Consider the following 24,313-nt stretch of genomic DNA (forward strand, 5'->3'; position numbering starts at 1 on the left):
TGAGGTGTACAACAGCATTGCATTTATTTACCATTCATTTCGCGTGTTAGAGTTATGCAACTAAAACATTTCTTAAAATAGACAGGCCTGTAGGAATATTATTGTACAACAATTACTGTATATTTAAGGTTATGCAACTAAAGATGCTAAAATTAGTGCTGTGGTTAAATTAGCCTATAAGACATGTGACCAACATAGCGAACCAGAGAGGCCAACATTTCATTTGCAATGAATAAAACAATTTAGCATCATTTTACGGGCTTTCGGGGAACAATCCGTTCGCCTAATTTACAGAGGGGTTTTATACGCATGCGCTTTCTGCCCATCGAATTCATATTCAACAGAATCGTCTCTTCATTAACACACACAGTGAGTAGGCCTACATTTTAATGCTTCTGTAACCGATGTGAAATGGCTAGCTAGTTAGCGCGGTGCGCGATAATAGCGTTTCAATCGGTGACGTCACTCGCTCTGAGACCTTGAGGTAGTTGTTCCCCTTGCTCTGCAAATCCGCGGCTTTTGTGAAGGGATGGGCAACGATGCTTCGTGCGAGGCAGTTGTTTATGTGTGCAGAGGGTTCCTGGTTCGATATATATACATCTATATATATTTGTATGTAGGCCTATATAATGGTTTGAAATAGACAGTATGGACAGTATATGTTATATAGGATGAAATAGACAATATGTACAGTAAGTTATATAGGATGAGCCTTGACTAGAATTAAGCATGTATATGCATATGAAGTGGGTAAAACAGTAGGCCTATGTAAACATTTATTTATTTATAAATTGAACCTTTATTTAACTAGGCAAGTCAGTTAAGAACAAATTCTTATTTACAATGACAGTCTACACCGGCCAAAGTGCGTCGCCCTATGGGACTCCCAATCACGGCCAGTTGTGATACAGCCTGGATGCAGTGCCTTAGACCGCTGTGCCACTCGGGAGCCCCTAGTGATTCTTTCGCTGAGCAAACGTAGCCTACAATCGTTTTCATTTAGCCTACCAATGCTTCGTAATATGATAGCTGCCTATCCGTTTCCCAGGTCTTCCTCTTGACATGCTGCACCGCAGTATGGCATCGAGCGGCTATTTGAAAGCGGTGATGCTGCTCTTGGCCGTGCAGATGCTGTCTTTTAGGCCAGGCTTTAGCGAGCAGGAGACAGGGACGGTAATACCTGCCGAAAGTAAGTGGTTTTATTTAATAGGTTTTATTGTATTTGTTCTTTTTGCGATTACACACAATGAGCGTTTGTTACTGTTGTGCGGATGACTATTGTGCATAGATAGAAAAAAAGTCTGATTTATTAGACCTACACAAAATCAAATCTGATTGCCTAATCGATAGTTTACCAATTGAGAACAGCCATTGATTGATGAAGTGTAGCAGCATATAAGGTATTACTTGTAATTATAAAAGTCTTCAGATATTGATTTTGTTTTCACAAATGCAGTAGCCTATATATAATGAATCATACTGAACACTGTTATTGTATTTTGTCTCATTGTCTTGCAGGTCGTCCCTGTGTGGACTGTCATGCATTTGAATTCATGCAGAGGGCACTGCAAGACCTCAAGAAGACTGCTTTCAACCTCGATGCCCAGGTAACAGTTCCTATCCCTCTCTGTTTCAGTTACACCTTATGTTACATTGTAATTATTCTTGTAAGTACAGTGTAATGACTATTGCATATACTCAGTGCTTGAAGTGGGCTGGAGATGTCCACCTCTAATTTTTCTATAGATTGAGAACTGGCACCTGCTATAGAATAGGCTATTGGCTTTATTATATTATGAGTACCACCACCTAAACAAAGACTTCCAGCACCCAAAATGAGTACCAGTACCTATTTCATTCCACTTCAACCACTGATCAGTGGCGTGTCCAGTACATTTTCAATGGAGTGGCCAAGGTGGGGCACAGACCCAGTTTAGGGGAGCCATAACATATACATTTACATTTGCGTCTTTTAGCAGATGCTCTTATCCAGAGTGACTTACAGGAGGAACTAGGGTTAAGTGCCTTGCTCAATGGCACATTGGCAGATGTTTCCCCTAGTCATTTTGAACCTTAGTCGATGGAAGGAGGATTTGTATAATTATGATGGTTCAACGCATTAAATGCTTCAGCTTAGGTTTGAGATATTTCCCTGTTCAAGCAAATCATAAATTAATTCCAAAACTCTTGTTAGAGTGTTTGCATTCAAGCTCAGTATTTTTTTAACCCGTACAGCAGTAAATTCACTTAAAGTGCCATCCAGAGTGTGAATTATACCATGATAGTCATGGGGTCTCTATTTTTTAATAGGACATTTTTTTAAATAGAAAGTTAAGTAGGTTACCTGCGTACGTTCATCTACTGCGAAATAAGTCCAGCATCCGAAAGAGTGGATTGTGCACCTGCCATTTGAACGGAAAGGGATATATTTTACAAACACCATGAGTGTAATGACATTCAGCCTACAAAGGGGCGTGGAAACATGGATGCCAACAGAACCCAGTCAACATAAAAAAWWAAAAWAAAAACATTTTAAATGATTTCTCATTCTTGTCGATCCGTGTTTCATAAGTTTCCTTAAATTTGCAAGAGGCCGAATCTTTCATCAGAGAAAGCGTCAACCAGCGCCCCTCTGTCTTAGTATCTGTAGTACACGTATCTGATGGTGTCTGGCAAAAATAATATGACATGTCATACTCTTTTTGGCCAGACACCATCAGATATGTACATGGGTTAAACATACTGTTTCGCTTGCTCGGCTGCTTTCTCCGGTCAGATTTATAAGTCTTGCTGTCGTCGTCCATCTTGGTCAAAAGTTCCTCTGTACAGTTCTTCTATAAGTTGCCTGCCGTTGTGCCCTTGAGCAAGGCACTTAACCCCCTACAATTGCTCCAGAGGCGCTGCACTGCGGCTGACCCATTGCTTCCGACCCCGCGGGTGTGTGTGTCTCGGAGGGTTGGATTGTGAGCGAAAAGACACATTTCCGTTCTCAATATAGGGGGTGCTGTTTCAACGTTAGCATTTATCGTCTCCAAATTAAACTGCCTCATACTCAATTCTTGCTCGTACAATATGCATATTATTATTACTATTGTATAGAAAACAATCTCTAGTTTCTAAAACCGTTTGAATTATGTCTGTGGGTGAACCAGAACTCTTTCTACAGCGAAACTCATGACAGGACATGCAAAGCTCTGAAAAATAGTCTCTGATCTCGGATCAGTTGAAAACTCTGTGTGTGCCCTATGGCTTGACATGAACTGCACCCGCCTTCCCCTGGATGTCAGTAACCCATGAGAAGTGGAATGGTGTCTCTACGTGTTTGTCAGAGTTTATAAAAGGGAATGGAGTGAGATGACCCTTCCTTTTGACGCTCGCCAGGACGCAAGGGAGGACATCAGAATCGCATGCTCAAAAGCTCTCGTTATTGATCAAAGATCTATCCGTCTGTGATTTAGTTCGATATAGGTGTTAGAAACATCATAACGAAGTTATTTGAAACCGATTTATATCAGTTTATGCGAGTATATTGCTATTTTTCTGAATTTCCTTAGTATTGCGTTTGACGATTTGGGCATGTGTGTGCCATGTAGCTATCGTTAGCTGCTAGTTCTGAAGTTGAGGAGGTCGTTTTACAACAAAGCAACGATACTTTTGGACAAAGGACACATTGCCCAAGATACTGATGGAAGCTCGTCCAAAAGTAAGAGTTATTTATGATTTTATTCCGTATTTATGTGGAAAATTTTAAAGGCAGTTGTCGGCCATTTTTTGCGGCACTAGTCTGGCTGTAACTCACAATGTATGTCTTGTAACGTTAATTTAAAAAATCTAAATCAGGCGTTGCATTAATAACCAATGCATCTTTCATTAGCTGTCCAACCTGTATTTTTTTTGTCAATCTAATCGATAAATAATCGTATCATAGGTGCCTTTCCAAGATGGCGCCGGCCCGAATGCATGCCATGTTTTGACAGATTACATTGCATAACCAAGATTTTTGATGCTAAATATGCACATTTTCGAACAAACTCTATATGCATTGTGTAATATGATGTTACAGGACTGTCATCTGAAGAATTCTGAGAAGGTTAGTGAAAAAATTTATATATTTTGGTGTCGATAACGTTATCGCCCCTTTGCCTTGATTTAATGCTGGAGTGATGTTAGCTCATGTGGTATGCTAATATAACGATATATTGTGTTTCGCTGTAAAACACTTAGAAAATCTGAAATATTGTCTGGATTCACAAGTCTGTGTCTTTCGATTGCTGTAGGCTGTGTATTTTTCAGAAATGTTTTAGGATGAGTATTTTGGTAATTGACGTCGGTCTCTGTAATTATTCCGGCTGCTTCCAACGCTATTTCAGATTGCAGCTGCAATGTACAACTGTGATTTATACCTGAAAAATGCACATTTTTCTAAAAACATATCCTATACCATAAATATGTTATCAGACTGTCATCTTATGAAGTTGTTTCTTGGTTAGTGGCTTATATATCTTTATTTAGTCGAATTAGTGATAGCTACTGATGCAGGAAAAAAATGGTGGAGTAAAAAAAGTTGTGTCTTTTGCTAACGTGGTTAGCTAATAGATTTAACTATTTGTGTCTTCCCTGTAAAACATTTTAAAAATCAGAAATGATGGCTGGATTCACAAGATCTGTATCTTTCATCTGGTGTCTTGGACTTGTGATTTAATGATATTTAGATGCTTGTATTACTTGGTGAAGCTATGCTAGGCTATGCTAGTCAGCTTTTTTACTGTGGGGGGTGCTCCCGGATCCGGGATGGGTACCAAGTAAAAGTTAACGGACAAAGTAATGTATTAGTCTTGTTTAAAATGTTTACTCAGACTGGTGCTCCCTAACATGGCATTGCCTCTGTTTCTTCCTAGACTGAGACCCTGGTGTTGAGGGCAGAGAGGCGAGCCCTGTGTGGATGCATGCCCACTAATACCCTGCACTGAGTTAAGCAGTGATGTGACCTCACCATGGCAACCGACTCCACACCCACTATTACCGGACACCCTCTTTAAACTACTACAAACAATGCCTGGACTAGGCAGATGTGTCTGAGCCTTCTTCTATGGAATATTGTAAAAAAAATAAAAAATAAAGTTTCATAATTTGTACAACATGCAGTTTATTTTCTTTGCTAACATATCAGTATTGATATTGCAGTGGTTTAATTATAATTTGAATATAAGATTTTATTTGATGAGTTCAGAAAACCAGCAATGCGTTACTATGTCATGTAGGGCAAAGCAAATTACATCTCATGTTCCTCTCGGTCATATGTGAGGTTTTGAAACACAAATCCAGATAATTTTAGGTAGTTCTGTATGTACATTCAATGAACAGACGTCTTTATAAAATGTGTGGCAAAATATCAGTGATCTTCAAGATAATTCACATATACACCTGGCAGCGGTCTTGAATTCAGATGAGCTGGTAATTCATAATAACACCCATATCATTTTAAGAAAGTGTCTTGGAAAGTGTTTTTATAGTCATGGGAACACCAGGCTTTAGAATAAGTGTTCTTTTTAGGTCTCTATGTGGTACCATACACCCTTGCTGCATGAATATAAGGTATAGACCTACACTCATCTCAGTCAGTTATAACAAATGTAATTTGATCACACTTTTATTGCTGAGAATTTTCCTGCAGATGAGCTTTGCTTCCATTCACTGAAAACCCACAGTTATATAGATTTTTTATTTAACTAGGCAAGTCAGTTAAGAACAAATTCTTATTTACAATGACGGCCTACCCCGGCCAAACCTGGACGACGCTGGGCCAATTGTGCGCCGCCCTATGGGACTCCCAATCACAGCCAGATGTGATGCAGCCTGGATTCAAACCAGGGACTACAGTGACGCAACTTGCACTGAGATGCAGTGCCTTAGACCGCTGCGCCACTCGGGAGCCCAACAGTATTGCACTTTCCATGAAGCCTACTTTTGGACAGCTAATAGCCTAACCACCAATAAAGCAACATTATGGACTAAACATTAAAATCCTGTTCAAATCAAATCAAGTTTATTTTATATAGCCCTTCGTACATCAGCTAATATCTCAAAGTGCTGTACAGAAACCCAGCCTAAAACCCCAAACAGCAAACAATGCAGGTGTAGAAGCACGGTGGCTGGGAAAAACTCCCTAGAAAGGTCAAAACCTAGGAAGAAACCTAGAGAGGAACCAGGCTATGAGGGGTGGCCGGTCCTCTTCTGGCTGTGCCAGGTGGAGATTATAACAGAACATGGCCAAGATGTTCAAAATGTTCATAAATGACCAGCATGGTCAAATAATAATCAGGAATAAATGTCAGTTGGCTTTTCATAGCCGATCATTAAGAGTTGAAAACAGCAGGTCTGGGACAGGTAGCACGTCCGGTGGACAGGTCAGGGTTCCATAACCGCAGGCAGAACAGTTGAAATTGGAACAGCAGCAAGGCCAGGTGGACTGGGGACAGCAAGGAGTCATCATGCCCGGTAGTCCTGACGCATGGTCCTAGGGCTCAGGTCCTCCGAGAGAGAGAAAGAAAGAGAGAAGGAGAGAATTAGAGAGAGCATACTTAAATTCACACAGGACACTGGATAAGACAGGAGAAGTACTCCAGATATAACCAACTGACCCTAGCCCCCCGACACAAACTACTGCAGCATAAATACTGGAGGCTGAGACAGGAGGGGTCAGGAGACACTGTGGCCCCATCRGATGATACCCCCGGACAGGGCAAAACAGGAAGGATATAACCCCACCCACTTTGCCAAAGCACAGCCCCCGCACCACTAGAGGGATATCTTCAACCACCAACTTACAATCCTGAGACAAGGCCGAGTATAGCCCACAAAGATCTCCACCACAGCACAAACCAAGGGGGGGCGCCTGTTGTGCGGAATTATTTTGCTGTGACAGTACAGGTCAAATTAGGATCCTACCACCATTTGAACATGCAGCACAACACATCTCCTTTGCATAGAGTTGATCAGGCTGTTGATTGCAACCTGTAGAATGTTGTCCCACTAATCTAATTGTTGTACGAAGTTGCTGGATATTGGCGGGAACTGGAACATACTGTTGTGCACGTTGATCCAGAGCATCCCAAACATACTCAATGGGTGACATGTCTGGTGAGTATACAGGCCATCGAAGAACATTTTCAGCTTCTAGGAATTGTGTACAGATCCTTGCAACATGAGGCTGTGCATTATCATTATGAAATATGAGATTATGACGGTGGATGAATGGCACTACATTGGGCCTCAGGATCTCGTCACAGTATATCTGTGCATTGAAATTACCATTGAAAAATGCAATTGTGTTTATTGTCCACAGCTTATGCCTGCTCATACCATAACCCCACCATGGGGCGCTCTGTTCACAATGTTGACATCAGCAAAGCACTCGCCCACACAACGTCATACACGTGGTCTGCGGTTGTGAGGCCGGTTGGACGCACTGTCAAATTCAAAAAACGTTGTTGGAAGCGGCGTATGGTAGAGAAATGGACATTCAATTCTCTGGCAACAACTCTGATGGACATTCATGCATTCAGCATGACAATTGCATGCTCCCTCAACTTGAGACATCTGTGGCATTGTGTTGTGTGACAAAACTGCACATTTTAGTGGCCTTTTATTGTCTTCAGCACGAGGTGCACCTGTGTAATGATCATGCTGTTTAATCAGCTTCTCAATATGCCACACCCGRCAGGTGGATGGATTATCTATGCAAAAGAGAAATACTCACTAACAGGGATGTAAACAAATTTGTGCACAAAATTGGAGAGAAATAAGTATTTTGGTGCGTATGGAACATTTCTGGGATCTTTTATTTCAGCTCATGAAACATGGTATGAAGGCAATTTGTCATCCAATTCCAAACTTACCTTGAGGCCACAGGTATGTGATGACGTAGTCAGAGGCATTTCCAAAGCAACCACAGAACAGGGAATCCAAAGCTCCGATAGTGTAAAAACATACATTTATTTCCAAACTAAAGGTAATTTCATTGGCAATATTCCATCAACGAACAAAGTCGAAGCGATCAGTTTTAAACTCCAAGCAAAAGGAATAGACTAGAAGCAGCTTTCTTAGTATCGTAGCGCTAAAAAAACTGTAAGGTAGCTCCATACCTGAGGCCTTGTAGACCCATACTGTCACGTTCTGACCTTAGTTCTTTTGTATTTTCTTTGTTTTAGTATGGTCAGGGAGTGAGTTGGGTGGGTTATCTATGTTTGTGTTTCTATGTTGGGTTTTTCGTTTGGCCTGATATGGTTCTCAATCAGAGGCAGGTGTTAGTCATTGTCTCTGATTGGGAACCATATTTAGGTAGCCTGTTTTCTGTTGTGTTTTGTGGGTGGTTGTCTTCCGTGTCTGTGTGTTCCACACGGAACTGTTTCGGTTTTCGTTCGTTCAATTTATTGTTTTGTATTTCAGTGTTCAGTTTGTTCTATTAAAGATTCATCATGAACACTTACCACGCTGCTCTTTGGTCCTCCTCTCTTTCTCCAGACGAAGATTGTTACACATACTGCAAAAAACACAAATAGGTAAAGGGAAGGGGAACATGGGAAAAAAGGGGTGTGCCCAGGAAATGCTCCATACTGCTTTTAAATACCCATGTTAATCATAATAGAAAACCAAAAACTCCAACCATACTCCATAACACAATATTTATAGTTGTATAAATGGAGCAAAACAATATATTTAACACAAATGAAGAAAATGGGAATTTGGCTCCAACACATGGGACAACGGCTGGCAACGGCATTAGGTAGGCAGATTGACAAGGGCAGCATTTTCTGAGCTAAACTGACCAAGACACACCTCCAACAACAACACATAAAACCTCACATAATTCTGCCCAAAAACCATGACAATTTCTCTCAACCAGTGACATATGGGCTTTTTAGGTGAGCGCTGATGTCGCCCTTTGATAAGCATTGCCCACTTTGTCAAAGGCAGGGGTGAAWAATATTTTGCTTGTCCATTCCCAGCGCCTCTCCAGGGTGCTGTTGGAGAGATGCATCTCTGCAGCGTTCCACCAACGTTCATTYAACAACATGATCTAACATAAATCATGTAGCAGATAGAGGATATGGTAGAAAGAYTATGTGGCRTTTTCTGTATCRTACAGRCTGGAMATAAYATGTATGAAGATAGAGGACACTTTTACATCATGCAGGTTTTCCGATCAAATAGGCTAAGAACCTAAATGGCACTAAATCAGTTATAATGAGCTGTCATGTTAACAACATATCCTATAACAGGACAGGTCAAAGTAAAATGGACAATACGGAATGGACAATCACAACTGTTGTCCAGGAGTTTCACCCGACTGTCATCATCAGTGGTTTGAAGTTTGTATCCATAAATTTGACCAGCTGATCATAGCAAAAAATAAAATACTTCTARATTTCTCACTGTGTAAACACATTACAAATAGGCTCGCGAAAAATCCAGATAAAGTTAGGTAACTCTGATATTCAAAGATTAAATCGCCAAATTGATTAGTCACAGGAATCAGGACTAATAAAACCAACACAACGGCCTGTTTTACAAACGGTGGGCCTACCACATGGATGGGCATTCATAAAATTCCATTGCGGACGATATGGTAGGCTAGACCCCAGTAAGCACGAGCCGACGTCTTTAAGACGTTTTTTTTGGTCCTGTCGTTTTTTGGTGTTTTACAAGCGGTTTACCACATACGTAGATGGGCATTCATAAAATTCAATTTCAGGCAAGACTGTAGGCTACACCTCTGTAAGCATGGACTGACTCCGAAGCCTTTTGGACGTCTTTTGGGAGCTTACACCTGCTTACACCTGTCAAATTCTCTCAGATCTCCACAAGTGCATAGGGCTTAGGGATCGATTTGGGATTGGGCCACAGTTCTCAGTCATGCATTAGAGGCTCAGTATTTCATTGTCTGACAGACAACCCCAGCAGCAGAAGAACATTTGATAATCAACCCATTTGTGTGTGTATGTGTGTGTAATGTGTGCCAGTGTGTGTGTGTGTTAGGGAGTTTTGCTTGTTATAGATACTGCACAGGCCTGTCCATCAGCGCTAGTAGCAGAGATGCAATTATTATGCATGCGTCCTAAATGGCACCCTACTCCCTATGTGGTGCACTACGTTTGACCATAGGCTCTGTTCAAAAGTAGTGCACTATATAGGAAATAGGGTGCCGTTTGGGACATATCCTGTGTGTAATAGGACCGATTTCTCCCCTGCAGAGAATAGGTGCTGTTCGTCACACTTTATCAACTACTATCAGGCTAAACAAGGCCACACTCTCTTGGTGTGTGGTGTGTGTTTATGTGTGGTGTGTGTGGGACAGTGACTGTGAGATTGTAATTTCTGTCTGATGCTATGTCCTTGGTCTACTGATATTTTTTATACATAACTAGATTCAGGGGCGCAACCTTGGTTTTAGAAGTTTTTTTTTAAATCCAGTCGGCTAAACACTCAAAACCGCCTACCCGGCCACTCTGTCCAAAAGCACACTGTTGCCTCGTTTTGTGTCACATTCCAATGATAAACCTGGGGGGGGCAAAAATACAATTTCAGAATATTGTGGGGTGGGGGGGGGGGGGGGGCATGTCCCCACCGTCCCCAGTGAAAGTTGCGCCCCTGACTAGATTCTAAAAAGAGAATCATGGTTATTAAGTGATCATGATTAACATTATTATTACATAGAATTAACAGGCAGCATTTTATTCAAAACCCTGTAACCATGCCTCTCCTCATAGGGTGTCTGAATAGACTGCTCAGCTTGGAATGAGACCCCAGGCATTATCTATCAAACGCAGATCAAAAACAATGACTGTCTCAGATCACACAGCAGCAGTTGAGGAGAGACTTGACTGCATCAATTCTTCTTTTTATAAGAAACATGAATTTGTTGAAAATTCCAAATTGTTTGCGTAGCCAATTTACACACAGCTCTGACACACACACTTATCCCACCAGACATGCCACCAGGGGTCTTTTCAATTTACACACAGCTCTGACACACACACTTATCCCACCAGACATGCCACCAGCGGTCTTTTCACAGTCCCCAAATCCAGAACGAATTCAAGAAAGCATACAGTATTATTTATAGCCATTATTGCATGGAACTCCCTTCCATCTCATATTGCTTAAATGAACACAAAACCTGGTTTCAGATAAAGCAACACCTCATGACACAACGCCTCTCCCCTATTTGACCTAGATAGTTTGTGTGTATGTATTGATATGTAGGCTACATGTGCCATTTTTAAATTGATGTAGTTCTTTCCATGTGCTGTTATTGTCTATTAATGTTCTGTATTATGTCATGTTATGTCATGAACCCCAGGAAGAGTAGCTGCTGCTTTCACAATTCTCTCTTTGTGGACATATTGATTGTTCTGGTCTGGAGCTGCTTCTGTCAGTTATATTTCCAGAATGCAGCAGTAGCCAGCCTGGTCCCAGATCTGTTTGTCCTGTCTTGCCAACTAGGCAAGACTTGGCAAGACAGCACAAAGAGAATGAAGACCAGGCTAGAAGTAGCCTGAGTCTCGCCCCAATTACAGAGAAGTGCCCTGACCGCATACTCTCACACCCTCCTTCATTTATTTATAATGTGGATTACAGCACAGACCCAGGTTCAATTCCAGGCTGTATCACAACTGGTCGTGTTTGGGAGTCCCATAGGGCATCACACAATTGGCCCAGCATCGTCCGGGTTAGGGTTTGGCCGGGGTAGGCCGTCATTGTAAATAAAAATGTGTTCTTAACTGACTTGCCTTGTTAAATAAAGGTTAAATAAAATAAATACAAATAAATGTAGACAGAGACTGCCTGCCACACCCCTTCCATCCACATGGAGGAGCCCAAGCGCAGGGCAGGACATTTGGTACTGCTATGTCGCATTGATGCAGCATCTTCCCTATAGGCTTAAAATCAAGAGTTGTCTCTGCAGAGCAAGCATGTTTATGAATTAAATAGATCTAGCAACAGTTTGAACAAAAATCAAACTGTCAAACTGTCTGTTATATACTCAGCTGCATTAACCTGGCATTGCAACCCTGGGCTACCTACGTCTCAAATGGTACCGTATCAAAAGTAGTGCACTATGTAGGGAATAGGGAACCATCCACCCGGGCCTAAGACGCCATCCTCATGTCGCAACTCTGACTAAACTGAACACACTCAGTCAGGCCACATTCACCCTTCTGTTTTCTGTCTCTCCCTCCCTCTCTCTCTCTCTCTCTCTCCAAGCACATTGAACTTTGAACTCTTTCGTCACCTTAATAAGTGTTTGGTTTCCTGGAAGTGTTTTATAGAGGGGTATTAGGGGATTGGGATTTTTTAGCGGGGTTTATAGGAAATGACAGACACCTTGGACTGGTAGAGAGGTATCACTGGCTCATGGTACTTGTGTTGCAGCAGTAATAGGATATTCAATACTTTTTAGGTCTTAGGACATCTCTGGAGAGCCATAGAGGAAGCCAATCATTGGTGGTAAGAATTTAGTGGGGCTTGGCTTAGATTATGGCACATGGCGTGTTTGTGTCAGAGAAGGCGAGAAAAGCAGACACTCAGTAATCTTATGATGACTTAATGGAGGAATCACATCCTCTCAGACGGGCTGAGAATCAAGCTGATTTTCTGCTGAATCACTCAAATAGATCCTGGCGGCGAAGGCAGCCTCCTCTCAAGATTCTCTTGTCTTTCATCAAAATCCCCCTTTCATCTATTCCTGTGAAACCCCACTAAATCCTTACTACCGTTTGAAGTGTTGTAGTTCCCTGGCATACAGTTGAGTTGAAGACCTCACACACACACACACACACACACACACACACACACACACACACACACCACCACACACACACACACACACACACACACACACACACACACACACACACACACACACCACACACACACACACACACACACACACACACACACACACAAGTGTTTAACCTTGCAGAAGTTGCCAAACTTACCACGAGTGTCCACTATAAAAACTTAACCCCCATACCACCACAATCCATCATACCTAAATAGTCCACACCACCCGCAGTCCGCTACACCCACGTCCCCTCTGGATGAGATTTTGCAAACCAAACCAGGACATTATAACTAAGCAAATAAAATACAGTATTTTCTGTGGATGGTGAATGTCTGTTATTTGTTTCAGGACATGTTTGGGAACATCAATGTGTTTGATACTATTCCATTCACCCCATTCCAGCCATTACTATGAGATGTCCTATCCTCACCAGTCTCCTGTGATTGTGAGTGCACTACAGACCTCTCTCTGCAAAGAGGTTCAGGCTTTATGGCTCACCTGTTCCCCTTCAATCGCTACATTGTTTACAATAACCGACTAAAAAGCTTATTTTGGTTACGATGATGTATGACAGTTGAACTAACCTATGAAGCATTTCTAAGTTATATTTTTCAGAACTCATGGGTTATACAGTATATCATATTAAATTAAAAGGAAAAAGTGGATGTACCAACAGCAGATTGCCCTTTTAATCACTACATTAACACTCCAGCCCCTGCCTCTACTCTTACACACACTGGAATGCACCATTTTAGCAATGATCCTCCTCCCAGCTGTTCTCCTCTGGAGCGGGAAACCCCCAATGTCTAGGAACAAACATTTCTATCAAGGACAGGCGATAGAGGAATTCAGAACAGTCTTTACTCTCTCCACACACAACACACACACACACACCACACACACACACACACACACACACACCACACCACACACACACACACACACACACACACACACACACACACACACACACACACCACACCACACAACACACACACCACACCACAATGTAAACGGTGCACAGCTAGTGTTAAAACAAATTCCAACAGGACGTGGTTAGCGGTGACACCGGGAGGATGAAATGACAGCAATCACCCGCCCTGTGTTTCTGTCCTAGATCTCCCAGGCAGGCTGAATATTCCTGAATAGGCCAGTCTGCCATCGGGCACCTAAGACCCATAGAGATGGTGTGGCCGGCTCTATTATTTACCCACCATGCCCTGCAAATGGAGCCAAAATGGCCGCTCAGTGGGCATACCTCCAGCAAGTAAGTAGGAGGCTGCAGTGCGCTGCCTACCAGGGCTACCACCATTAATAAATGATATACATGATAATGCATTAAATATGCATATATTTTGCAGGGCTTCTATGAATTACTCATTAGAGGCAGATCTATGAATAATAAAGCCTGGCCAACCCTGATGAAATTCACTGGATAAGAGACACAAGGAGGGAGAGAAGAGCGAGGAGCGAGAGCGAGAGAGAGAGCGACGAGAGAGAGAGCGGAGAGAGAGAGCGAGAAGAGAGAGAGAGAGAGAGAGAGAGGAAGAGAGAAGAGAGAAGAGAGAGAGAGAGAGAGAGAAGAGAGAGAGAGAGAGAGAATGACATGCTTTGGATTCTGAAAGAGAGGAGAATAAGTTATTCCGGGTAGTTAGGGGTTGTGGAGATAAAATCAGCATGGTGGGTCCCACTTAAAGGTACAGTCTGCAATATTGACCGCTGTTCTCCAGCCCCATCTCTCAGCTTTATAGTGAAAGAAGTGGCGGGCGGGCTGCCATTTGTCTGGAAGTAGGTGGTAGGATTGTGGCTTAAAGGCTGCCTCAGAGGTTGTAGAGAGCAGCAGAACACTGCAACAAACGTGTATGTGTGCCTCTCTCTCTCTCTCTCTCTCTCTCTGTCTCTCTCTCCTCTTCTCTCTCTCTCTCCCCTCTCTCTCTACTCTCTCTCTCTCAATATCTCTCTCTCTCTCTCTCTCTCTCCCCTCAATCTCTATCTTCTCTCTCAAATATCTTTCTCTCTCCCCTCTCTCTCTCTCTCTCTCTCTCTCTCTCTCTCTCTCTCTCTCTCTCCCCCTCCCTCTCTCTTCTCTCTCTCTCTCTCTCTCTTCTCTCCCCCTCTCTCTCTCTCTCTCCCTCTCTCTCCTCTCTCAATATCTCCTCTCCCCAATCTCTATCTCTCTCTCTCAAATTCTTTCTCTCTCCCCTCTATATCTGCTCTATTTCTCTTTTTTCGCTCCCCTCACAATTTCTCTCTCTTTCTCTCTCTCTCTCTCTCATTCTCTCTCTCTCTCCCCTCTCCTATCGCTCTATTTCTCTTTTTCGCTCCCCTCACATTTCTCTCTTTCTCTCTCTCTCTCTCTAGTCCTCTGTTTCTTCTCCCCCTTCTCTATCTCTCTCTCTCCCCGTGTTTCTCTCCCTCTCTCTCGCTCTCTCACTCTCTCACTCACCTCTCTTTCTGTCTCTCCACGCCCTCTCTCTATCGCTCACTCCATCTATCTCTATCTCTGTCTTTCCCTCCCTCTCTTTATATATATATCCCCTCCTTCCCTCAATATATCTCTCTCCCCTCTATATACAGTATATCTCTATATCTCCCTCCCTCACTCTATCTGCTCTCTCTCTCTTTCTCTTCTCTCTTCCCAGGGTTCTGTGTGTTTGCATGCAGTCTGTGGGTATCTGCTGACACCTGGTAAACACAGGGATGAATCCCAAATCTTACCCTATTTCTTATATATATGTAGGGAATAGGGGCAATTTGAAACACAGCCCAGCCGGCCCCAGACAACCCTGAATCTCATTCTAAAGAGCTGGGTCTTCGCTTTTCAAGTATACCTCTACCCTCTTTCTTCTCTTTCTCTCTCTCTCGCTCTCTCCTCCTCTCTCATTTGCTTCCGTCTTTCTTGGGTCAGAGGTCAGAGCAGTGTTTTCTCCTTCTCCCTCTTGCACCAATCTCCGCTCTCCTTCACTCTACCAGTCTTATCTTAACCTTATCTTTCCCCTCACTATGTCCCTCTCTCCGCCCTTTCAGCCTTCTGTCCCCGTCTCCCCTGTTCATTATCAAGCTATATCTCTCACTCCCTCTCATCAAGTTTAGAGCCTGTAGCAAACACACACACACACACACACACACACCACACACAACACACCACACACACACACACACACACACACACACACACAACACACACACACTGCCCCAAGAGCGGTGGGTGTCTCTGGCAGGCAGAATGGTTCACAGGGGGACAGGGGAAGTGGCGCTGATGGCAGGCAGGAAGGGCGGGGGCACTGGGTTGTAAGTGTGTGTGGGTGTGTGTGTGTGTGTGTGTGTGTTGGTGTGTGTGTGTGTGTGTGTGTGTGTGGTGTGTGGTGTGTGTGTGTGTGTGTGTGTGTGTGTATGCTACAGGCTCTGACTGGGTCAGACTGGGACGAGAGGGAGAGTGTGTGTTTCTGTGTATGTCAGACGAGGAGGGTACACAGTGTGGTAACAGAACAGTGGAAACCCTGGGACAAGGACTAGAACTATCCTGCAGCCAGACAGGTTATAAATAGACAGTGTTAGAGCCTAAAACTAGGAAACATTGGCACCGCACATGCACGTACATACACCTGTCTCTTATACACATCTAGATGTGTATAAGAGACAGACCCCCCCCCACTCAAACACACAAGGTCAGGTTGAAGATAATCAGAGCAAGTGGGCTACAGCCAGTCGTTCTGTCCCAGTAAAGACTTACAACTCTTTAACTAGTTATTAAGAATCATGGTTCTCAGGAGCAGACTTCTTATTGGTTCCCTAACCCTTGCGTGTTGCCTTACATAACTCCAATCCTTCATTCTATTTCTATGGTTTGCTGATGTGTAAAGTGTTGTCCACTGCAGCCTCTATAAAATCACACTGACTGTAACCGAGGTCCCCTTGAATCACCCTTTGCTATTGTATATCACCTGAAATTTAACAACACATGTATGGTTATATGTATAGGACCCTAATAAACAACCGTTCAGGGAAAAATGTAACGCATGTAGTCTGTCGATTCTATGCAGTCGATGCTGGTGTAAGATCAATCCGCGCATGCTCAGGACACCTTCTGATCCGTCTGCCGGCAGAGGGAGCTTCGGTTCAGTCCACGCGCTGTCTTGCTGTGTGAAATGACTGAGTCTTGCGCGCGAGAAACCTGCGATGTCTAGGCTATTACAACCTATAGTCTACTGCAAGGGCTACTCTGCCCCGTGCGCATGTTTTGAGGTCTGCGGTTCTACGCGTCGACGACCACACACATTTGAGAATGTTCAGGTGTTTGGACAGACCTATAGACTGCATGGGATTGATGTGTTCTTGGGGAGTGGAGTGCTTGGGTGGGTGTGTTATCAACAGTAGGGCGGGGGAGGTGGTGATGATTCTAGTCTAAACCAATGATTTATATATATACACTAGTCTAGTTCTGTTCAATGCGATAGGCTAGTAACATCTTATACCTAACTCATTTAGAGCTATACAAATGCATTTTCTTCGTTAGGTTAATAATGCTAGCCTAAAAATTCAGAAAAACGTCCGAAAATTAAGATAATGCTTTAAATTCGTGTTTACATTTAGGCTGCGCGCTATGGAACGAAGCCAATGCAAATGTGTAATGATTTGGTAGAGCATTTGGCCTATGAAGGCATCCGTTTAGTGAAACTTTCTCCACTGTGATTATAATATTGCTTACAGGCGTAATAAACCATAGGCATAATCGAGGACAGAAGAGACGTCACGTCACGGAATTGAATTGGGTGTAGTAGTAGCGGGACCATTGTAACGGCATTGGTTAGGCGGTGTCGCCCCTTTAGTGTCCCCACATAAATGTGTATTGATTTGATTGGTATATCCAGTGAGGCATATGGCCACATTTAAACAGAACACTGAATTAATGTGAACAGTCAATTGTAGCCTGTGTGAATAAATTAATGACAGTGAATTTAAATTACCTCATACTGTGCCATATAGCCATATAGCCTACACAGCCAGTCAGTCCTACGACTTAGACTAAGGAATGTTCAATGATGATACACCGAAACGCCGTCGTAAGGAAAGTGTCGTGGGAAAGGACGAGTGAGGCGAGAATAAAACCGGGGTGGAATCACTGCAGTGCAGCAGACCTGTCAGTCATGAGACCGGAGATCGAAAGAGGCACAACGCCGGGAGGAGCGAGGCGCCGAGCCGCAGCCACCTAACCAGCCATAGGCTACACTGCCAGTCAGTTCTCTAAACATTCCCTCACAAAGTCCCACCATCACCAAGTGTCCTTTATATTTTGACGCATGAAATCTCATGCGTCCTCGTATGAACGCATCTTATCCATTCTGGCAAGTGTAATTTCAGTCATCGCTGAAGAGAGGGTCTGGCGCAGCTCCCGCAGCAGGTACACCGGTGCAGGCCGGGTTGTTTGGGGTGAGCTTCAAAGGCCCCCATTAGTCTACCTGTTCCGAAATACCCTTACGCAAGTCCACCCTCCCTGTCCCCCTCAAACACACATGTGTGGAATTTCGCCGGCACACCAGGAGCAATGTTGAGGTTTTAAAAAAATWATTAAACCGGGTGCCTCACTCTTGTCTCTATCCGCCTATCAGAATCGAATGGAGAAGCGCCTGAGCCAATGTACGCGCTGTGCGGGCCAGCCCCTGAATCTGAATGCATCGCTAGGGCGCATTATAAATAGGCTAAGTGCTGGCCGGCAACCCTTGGTCGTGCAGAAACGCTCAGGGTTGCAACAGAAACACCCGCCGTCTTTTTTCTTTGCATATTTATAAACGCATCGTATCCCATTTCTATTCTTACCAAGGTTCGAGTTATTTTTGAGGCCAGTTGCATGCATTGTTCGTCTCCAAAAATGGTTTGCGAGACAAAAATTGTTGCGGATGAACACGATGCCATACAAGGGACAAAAAAAGATTCTATTATCCTTTCCTCCTCGCAAATGTGGACTTCTTCCACACCTGCACCGAATCCTCTCGAGGAAAATGATGTGAGGAAAGATACGGTTTTGATCCGCGAGTTTGAGCGCACGGACCATGTGGAGGTGCGCCGCATCTTTTATGAGGGGATAATGGAGAGGATACCCAACACTGCGTTCAGAGGCATATTACAGCAAAGTCAAACCCAATTCGTATATGCTCTTCTGACACGTAAGTGACACGATTCATCCTATACTAACGATTTACTGGAGTGAAATTCGTGTAAAGTTGCCATTACTCATTGAAAAACGCTTTTCATTTTACCCATGTATGCTATGTATTTGAAAATGATTCTTGTAAAATACATTCTTAATGAATAACCCAACCATACTAACACATGAAAACCAATCATTGCAAAATATGTTTTTTTTAAATTGTGAATTGAAATGCAGTTGAAGGAAAGCTATAATCTGTTGGAGCATCAATGTGTGTGTTAATGGATAATTCGATGCCCTCTTTTCCTCGATTCCGGCATGTAGCTCATGTGCCTTACAGCACCGCATCAAACCGCAACACAAAGGCATGGCTAAAACGCATGCTGCATGTAGTATGTACTCGGTGCCCTGTTGGATGTGCGTGTAGGGCGCTACGATGCCGGTTGTGTTGGACGCATGAATGAATGAATAGAACTTGAGGATTGGCCCACAGTGTGCGCGTGCGTGCACCAATCGCACCCCTTCACCAGTTCCCATCATACACACATTTTACTGTACGTGCACACAACGCGCAGCACCACCAGCCGTGTGCGCATGCTGTCATTGTTTATAATTCGAGTGCAGATGTTAATTTCAAAATGTTCATCACGTATGTACACCTCATTCCTTTATCTGTACCGTGGTAAGTACCATACAGATTAAACAGTAAAAACCAACAAAACATACTATACTTCACTGTCGAAATGTTGTCTGAAAATTGGTGTGGGCTATCATGTGGAAATGAAGCTATTATTTGGAACCATACAAAGTAAGGGCACACCGTTGACAGTAAGCACGCCATATCGTGGTGCAATGGAGTAAAATAGTGTTGCATCATGCCAGGCTAGACGAAAACATAATAACATGCAATGCTGCTGCACAGCCTGTCTGTGTGGTGGGTTCCACTCTGGCGCCACCGTGCTGCCCAATCAGAGAAATAGGCTACTCCAAAAAGCACCACTGCAGTAAATGGACCAYAGTCTGAGATGATTTTAAAAGGCTATTGGATGTGTAGGATATCTAGGCTATGAGTATAGACTTAAATTTGCACCCAGTAAAATAAATACATATTCAACATAGGATGTCATGTGATGTTTTTCAATGACTTACTCCGTATTACGTGTGTGATATCAGGGACTGATCTTTTTTTGAAGCAGCAACATATACTAATTCTTGGAATGTCACTGTTTGGTTATGTGTGTGACTTCCGCCAAAATCCAACATTTGATTCTTTTTTCTGACAGGTATCGTTTATTTTTCTTCCTTATCTCCATAGTGATGTGCTTTGTTGTGACCAAATCCCTCGCGCTGACCTGCTGCGCGCCGTTCCTTCTCATGGCCGGGCGCTACTTCTACAGCCACAAAGTTATCCACAGCTATCTGGCCTGCGCGCTCCACACTGACATGGCAGACATCGAGGAGTATTACATGAAACCTACAGGTAAGAGGGGATAGGGGGCAATTGGACACAACACACAAACTATATACTGAAAAGTAATGTGAAAATGAAATAGGCCTAATCTGTTGTCTTTGTCAGTATATAAATGTTCATCCGCAGAACCATGGGCCATGGCCAAAAGTAGTGCACTATGTAGGGAATAGGGTGCCATTTGGGACGCAGTTATGCGTTCAAAGACCAAGGCAGTCTGCCTGCTTATTAAGTATGCAGGGCGACTCGCTCCACTTTGTTACTGTGGGAGGGTTCAGGGCAAGCCACACTACTGGGCCTATTGATTGCGAGGAGGAAACTGCTGATAGACTTTCTGCAGCAGTCGGCCAAGCCTCTGTCGGCCAAGCCTCATTGGAGTCATTTCCTCAACTACATCAGTCCCTAATTAGGACAATCCATAAATCTCCTATGATTCAAAACACTTCGATTCTAAGAAGTGAGCTATGACACACTTCCTCCTTGTTCCGTTCCAAAACTTTAGGCTATAATCAAATCGCTTTCTCTCTCTGTCTTTCTGTCTCTCTGTTGCTCTCTCACATGCTGACACACACCCAACACAACAAGAACAGCCACACACCACACACACACACACACACACACACACACACACACACAGTCTCAACTGGCCAGGGACAGATCAACGCCCTTATCTCCTCTTCAGTATGTGTATACAGTGCCTTCAGAAAGTATTCAGACCCCTTGACTTTTCCAAATTTTGTTATGTTACAGCCTTATTCTAAAATAGATTTTTTTAAATCCTCAGCAATCTACACACAATACCCCATAAAGACAAAGCAAAAACAGGTTTTTAGAAATAAAAAAAACAGAAATACCTTATTTACAGAAGTATTCAGACCCTTTTCTATGCAAATTGCGGTCAGGTGCAACCTGTTTCCATTACCTGTGGTAAATTCAATTGATTGGAGATGATTTGGAAAGGCACACACCTGTCTATATAAGGTCCCATGGTTGACAGTGCATGTCATAGCAAAAACCAAGCCATGAGGTCGAAGGAATTGTCCGTAGGGCTCAGAGACAGGATTCGGTCGAGGCACAGATCTGGGGAAGGGTATCAAAACATTTCTGCAGCATTGAAGGTCCCCAAGAACACAGTGGCCTTCCCACATTCTTAAATGGAAGAAGTGGAACCACCAAGATTCTTCCTGGAGAAAACCTGGCAGCATCCCTACAGTGAAGCATGGTGGTGGCAGCATCATGCTGTGGGGATGTTTTTRAGCGTCAGGATCGAGGCAAATATGAACTGAGCAAAGTACAAAGAGATCCTTGATGAAGACCTGCTCCAGAGCGCTCAYGACCTCAGAATGGGGCGAAGGTTCACCTTCCAACAGGACAACGACCCTAAACACACAGCCAAGACAATGCAGGAGTGGCTTCGGGACAAGTCTCTGAATGTCCTTGAGTGGGCCAGCCAGAGCCCAGACTTGAACCCGATCGATACTTATGTAAATGTAATATTTCAGTTTTTTATTGTTAATACATTTGTAAACATTTCTAAAAACCTGTTTTTGCTTTGTCATTATGGGGTATTGTGTGTAGATTGATGAGGATTAAAAAATATATATACATTTTAAAATAAGGCCGTAACCTAACAATGTGGAAAAAGTCAAGGGTTCTGAATATTTTCRGAATGCACTGTATATGTGTTAGGGCTGGGAATTGCCAGGTTCCTCCCGATACGATATTATCGCAATACTTAGGTGCCGATACGATATGTATTGTAATTGTCAGGATTCTCATGATTCTATCTGTATTGCGATTTGACACTGAGATTTTATTGCGATTCGATTATCCAAACATATTGCTCACCATTTGTGTGCTGCAGAAGGACAAGAGAGAGCCATGAGAAAACCAGTTTTGATCAGTCATGGAAATAAAAGTGTTGAAAACAAAATGGCTCCCTATTTAAAAAGAAGATGGAGAACAAGCTATGAAGGAAGAATACTGTTGGTGCAGGTACAGCCAACTATCGCAAAAATAATATTGCGATATTGTCAAAACGATGCAATATATCATCAGCAATAATATCCCGATATGTAACTGTATCGACCCCCCCCATCGCTAGAATGTGTGTGCATGCATTTACTCGTCCCACTGTCACAAAAAGCCATCAGTTATCTCAGCCCTCTGCTCAGCGTGTGTGTGTGCATGGGACATACCAGGAACAATAAGGGCATGGGAGTGGGTGTTTAAGTAGGGATTCTTAACATCAAAGAGCAGGACATTAATTCTACCAGCTTGAGTTTTCCCTGACATCCCTGTGGTACTATCAACCAATCAARAAAGGCTGTGTCATTAATCAACCAATCAATAAAGGCTGTGTCATTAATCAACCAATCAATAAAGGCTGTGTCATTAATCAACCAATCAATAAAGGCTGTGTCATTAATCAACCAATCGTTAAAGGCTGTTTCACTAATAGACCAATCGATAAACGCTGTTTCATTAATCAACAAATCAATCCATCCACTTTCACTGCCCTGAACAAATACACCACTGTTCTGTAGTCTATACCAAGTAGGGTCTGGCGGTATCCAGATTTTCATACCTTCATAAAGTCCCTGTACCATAGCAGGGTATATGGTATTAATGTCAGTGCAAACACTGGCCTCTTTTTCTTTCCCAACATAAATGTTTGTCGGGGTCCCAACCAATGTTCCCTCACATTTTCCGGGGCACTGCGCAAATTGTAGGTATTTTGAGCGGAAACTTGAACATTGTGAGAAATTCCGGAGTGCGTTTACAGTGAACACTGAGGCTGTACCCTTACAGTTTGAGACAGCCACAATAGCCTATTGACTACTATCTGAGCATAATGTAGGCCTACCAACTAAACCAATGGAGCAAATCCCATAGCATTTTCCCATGGAAATAGCTTTTGATTTCTATCATATAGTCTACAGTATCCTATATGTGGTGTTCATTGCAGGCCTACATTGCTTGAGACTTTAAAAAAAGTTACAAATAATAATAATTACCACACAGAGAATTAGACAATGTAGGCTACCCCTCTGCCTATTAGCTTGTCTCTATATTCAAGCTTGTCTCAAAATACAAAATACAACACTGTCCCTTTAATTAAGACAGAAGCTTTTTACCTGACTGGCTTTTTAAAGACAGCTTGAAATGTAGTCTCCATGTTTTGTGATCTTGTAGGAAGCAGTAACTCCCCATTGCTGACCTATACTTATCTATACCTGGGCTAATAACTCGCTAACTAGAAAAGAATATCAGCAAATGTGCACATGCACAGCTCTGTTCTGAACTGATCTGAAAAGTGCATTGACTCACAGGTGATTGAAAGACCTCTTATGGGCTACCCCGGCCAACAGAATTCTACTCCGTTGGGCTCTGGCTCTGCCTACAACAAAATCAGACTCAATCTTGCAAAGTTAGATTTGTTTCGGTTTGTTGCATTAGAAAGGGGCCGATATAATGTTGATTCGATCACAGAAAAAACGTTGATCTATATAGTGCAAACTAATGTGGGGGAACTCGGTGAAGTTCAGTCTCTTGCGTCTCTACGCGGCAGTCCTGGAGGAGGTGCGTGGCTGCACACACACGCAGAATTCCCATAGTGGACGCTAGCTGAATGCTAACATGAGCAAGGGAACATAAACTCATTGCAATGACAGATATTCCAGCTCATAAAGTTATACAACTATCTCAAAAGGCTACTCACAATTTGCTGCATGCACAAAACAAATCTTAGACAGCAAGGCTCTTGTTCCCGGAGAGGATTGATTGGCTATGCCGTAACCAAGAGGCTAGCAAGTTAGCAAACCATATACATAGCTGGAGTGCTGAGCTG

The 24,313-nt window shown here is 43.0% G+C and overlaps 2 protein-coding genes and 1 long non-coding RNA gene across 3 annotated transcripts in view; 2 read left to right on the top strand and 1 right to left on the bottom strand.

The window, feature by feature from the left end:
• The first annotated feature begins 280 nt into the window (after positions 1-280).
• LOC112072448 (NELL2-interacting cell ontogeny regulator 1-like) lies at positions 281-5,138 on the top strand. Its single transcript, XM_024139857.2, has 4 exons — positions 281-369; positions 1,049-1,189; positions 1,519-1,607; positions 4,899-5,138. The coding sequence occupies exons 2-4, from the start codon at positions 1,063-1,065 to the stop codon at positions 4,968-4,970; spliced, it is 288 nt and encodes a 95-aa protein (XP_023995625.1). The 5' UTR covers positions 281-369; positions 1,049-1,062; the 3' UTR covers positions 4,971-5,138.
• Positions 5,139-5,189: 51 nt separating this feature from the next.
• Positions 5,190-24,313, bottom strand: LOC139024835 (uncharacterized). The gene is made up of 3 exons (XR_011476203.1): positions 24,185-24,313; positions 8,490-8,542; positions 5,190-6,531 (listed from the first exon to the last, which is right to left on the bottom strand). It is a non-coding gene; the product is annotated as an uncharacterized lncRNA (long non-coding RNA).
• Positions 18,567-24,313, top strand: part of LOC112072449 (N-acetylaspartate synthetase-like) — a 28,333-nt gene continuing 22,586 nt past the window's right edge. The window contains exons 1-2 of the mRNA XM_024139858.2: positions 18,567-19,011; positions 20,311-20,475. Coding sequence (XP_023995626.1) covers positions 18,696-19,011; positions 20,311-20,475 — 481 coding nt within the window. The 5' untranslated portion in view covers positions 18,567-18,695. The remainder of the gene's footprint in view (positions 19,012-20,310; positions 20,476-24,313) is intronic.

Source organism: Salvelinus sp. IW2-2015, unplaced genomic scaffold (genome assembly GCF_002910315.2).
Source record: "Salvelinus sp. IW2-2015 unplaced genomic scaffold, ASM291031v2 Un_scaffold1931, whole genome shotgun sequence".
Taxonomy (NCBI): Eukaryota; Metazoa; Chordata; class Actinopteri; order Salmoniformes; family Salmonidae; genus Salvelinus; species Salvelinus sp. IW2-2015.

Coding starts and splice junctions, on each gene's coding strand:
- LOC112072448 (XM_024139857.2), top strand. CDS start 1,063: ATGCTGCACCGCAGTATGGCATCGAGCGGCTATTTGAAAGCGGTGATG. Junction 1,190..1,518: donor GACGGTAATACCTGCCGAAA/GTAAGTGGTTTT, acceptor ATTGTCTTGCAG/GTCGTCCCTGTGTGGACTGT. Junction 1,608..4,898: donor CTTTCAACCTCGATGCCCAG/GTAACAGTTCCT, acceptor GTTTCTTCCTAG/ACTGAGACCCTGGTGTTGAG.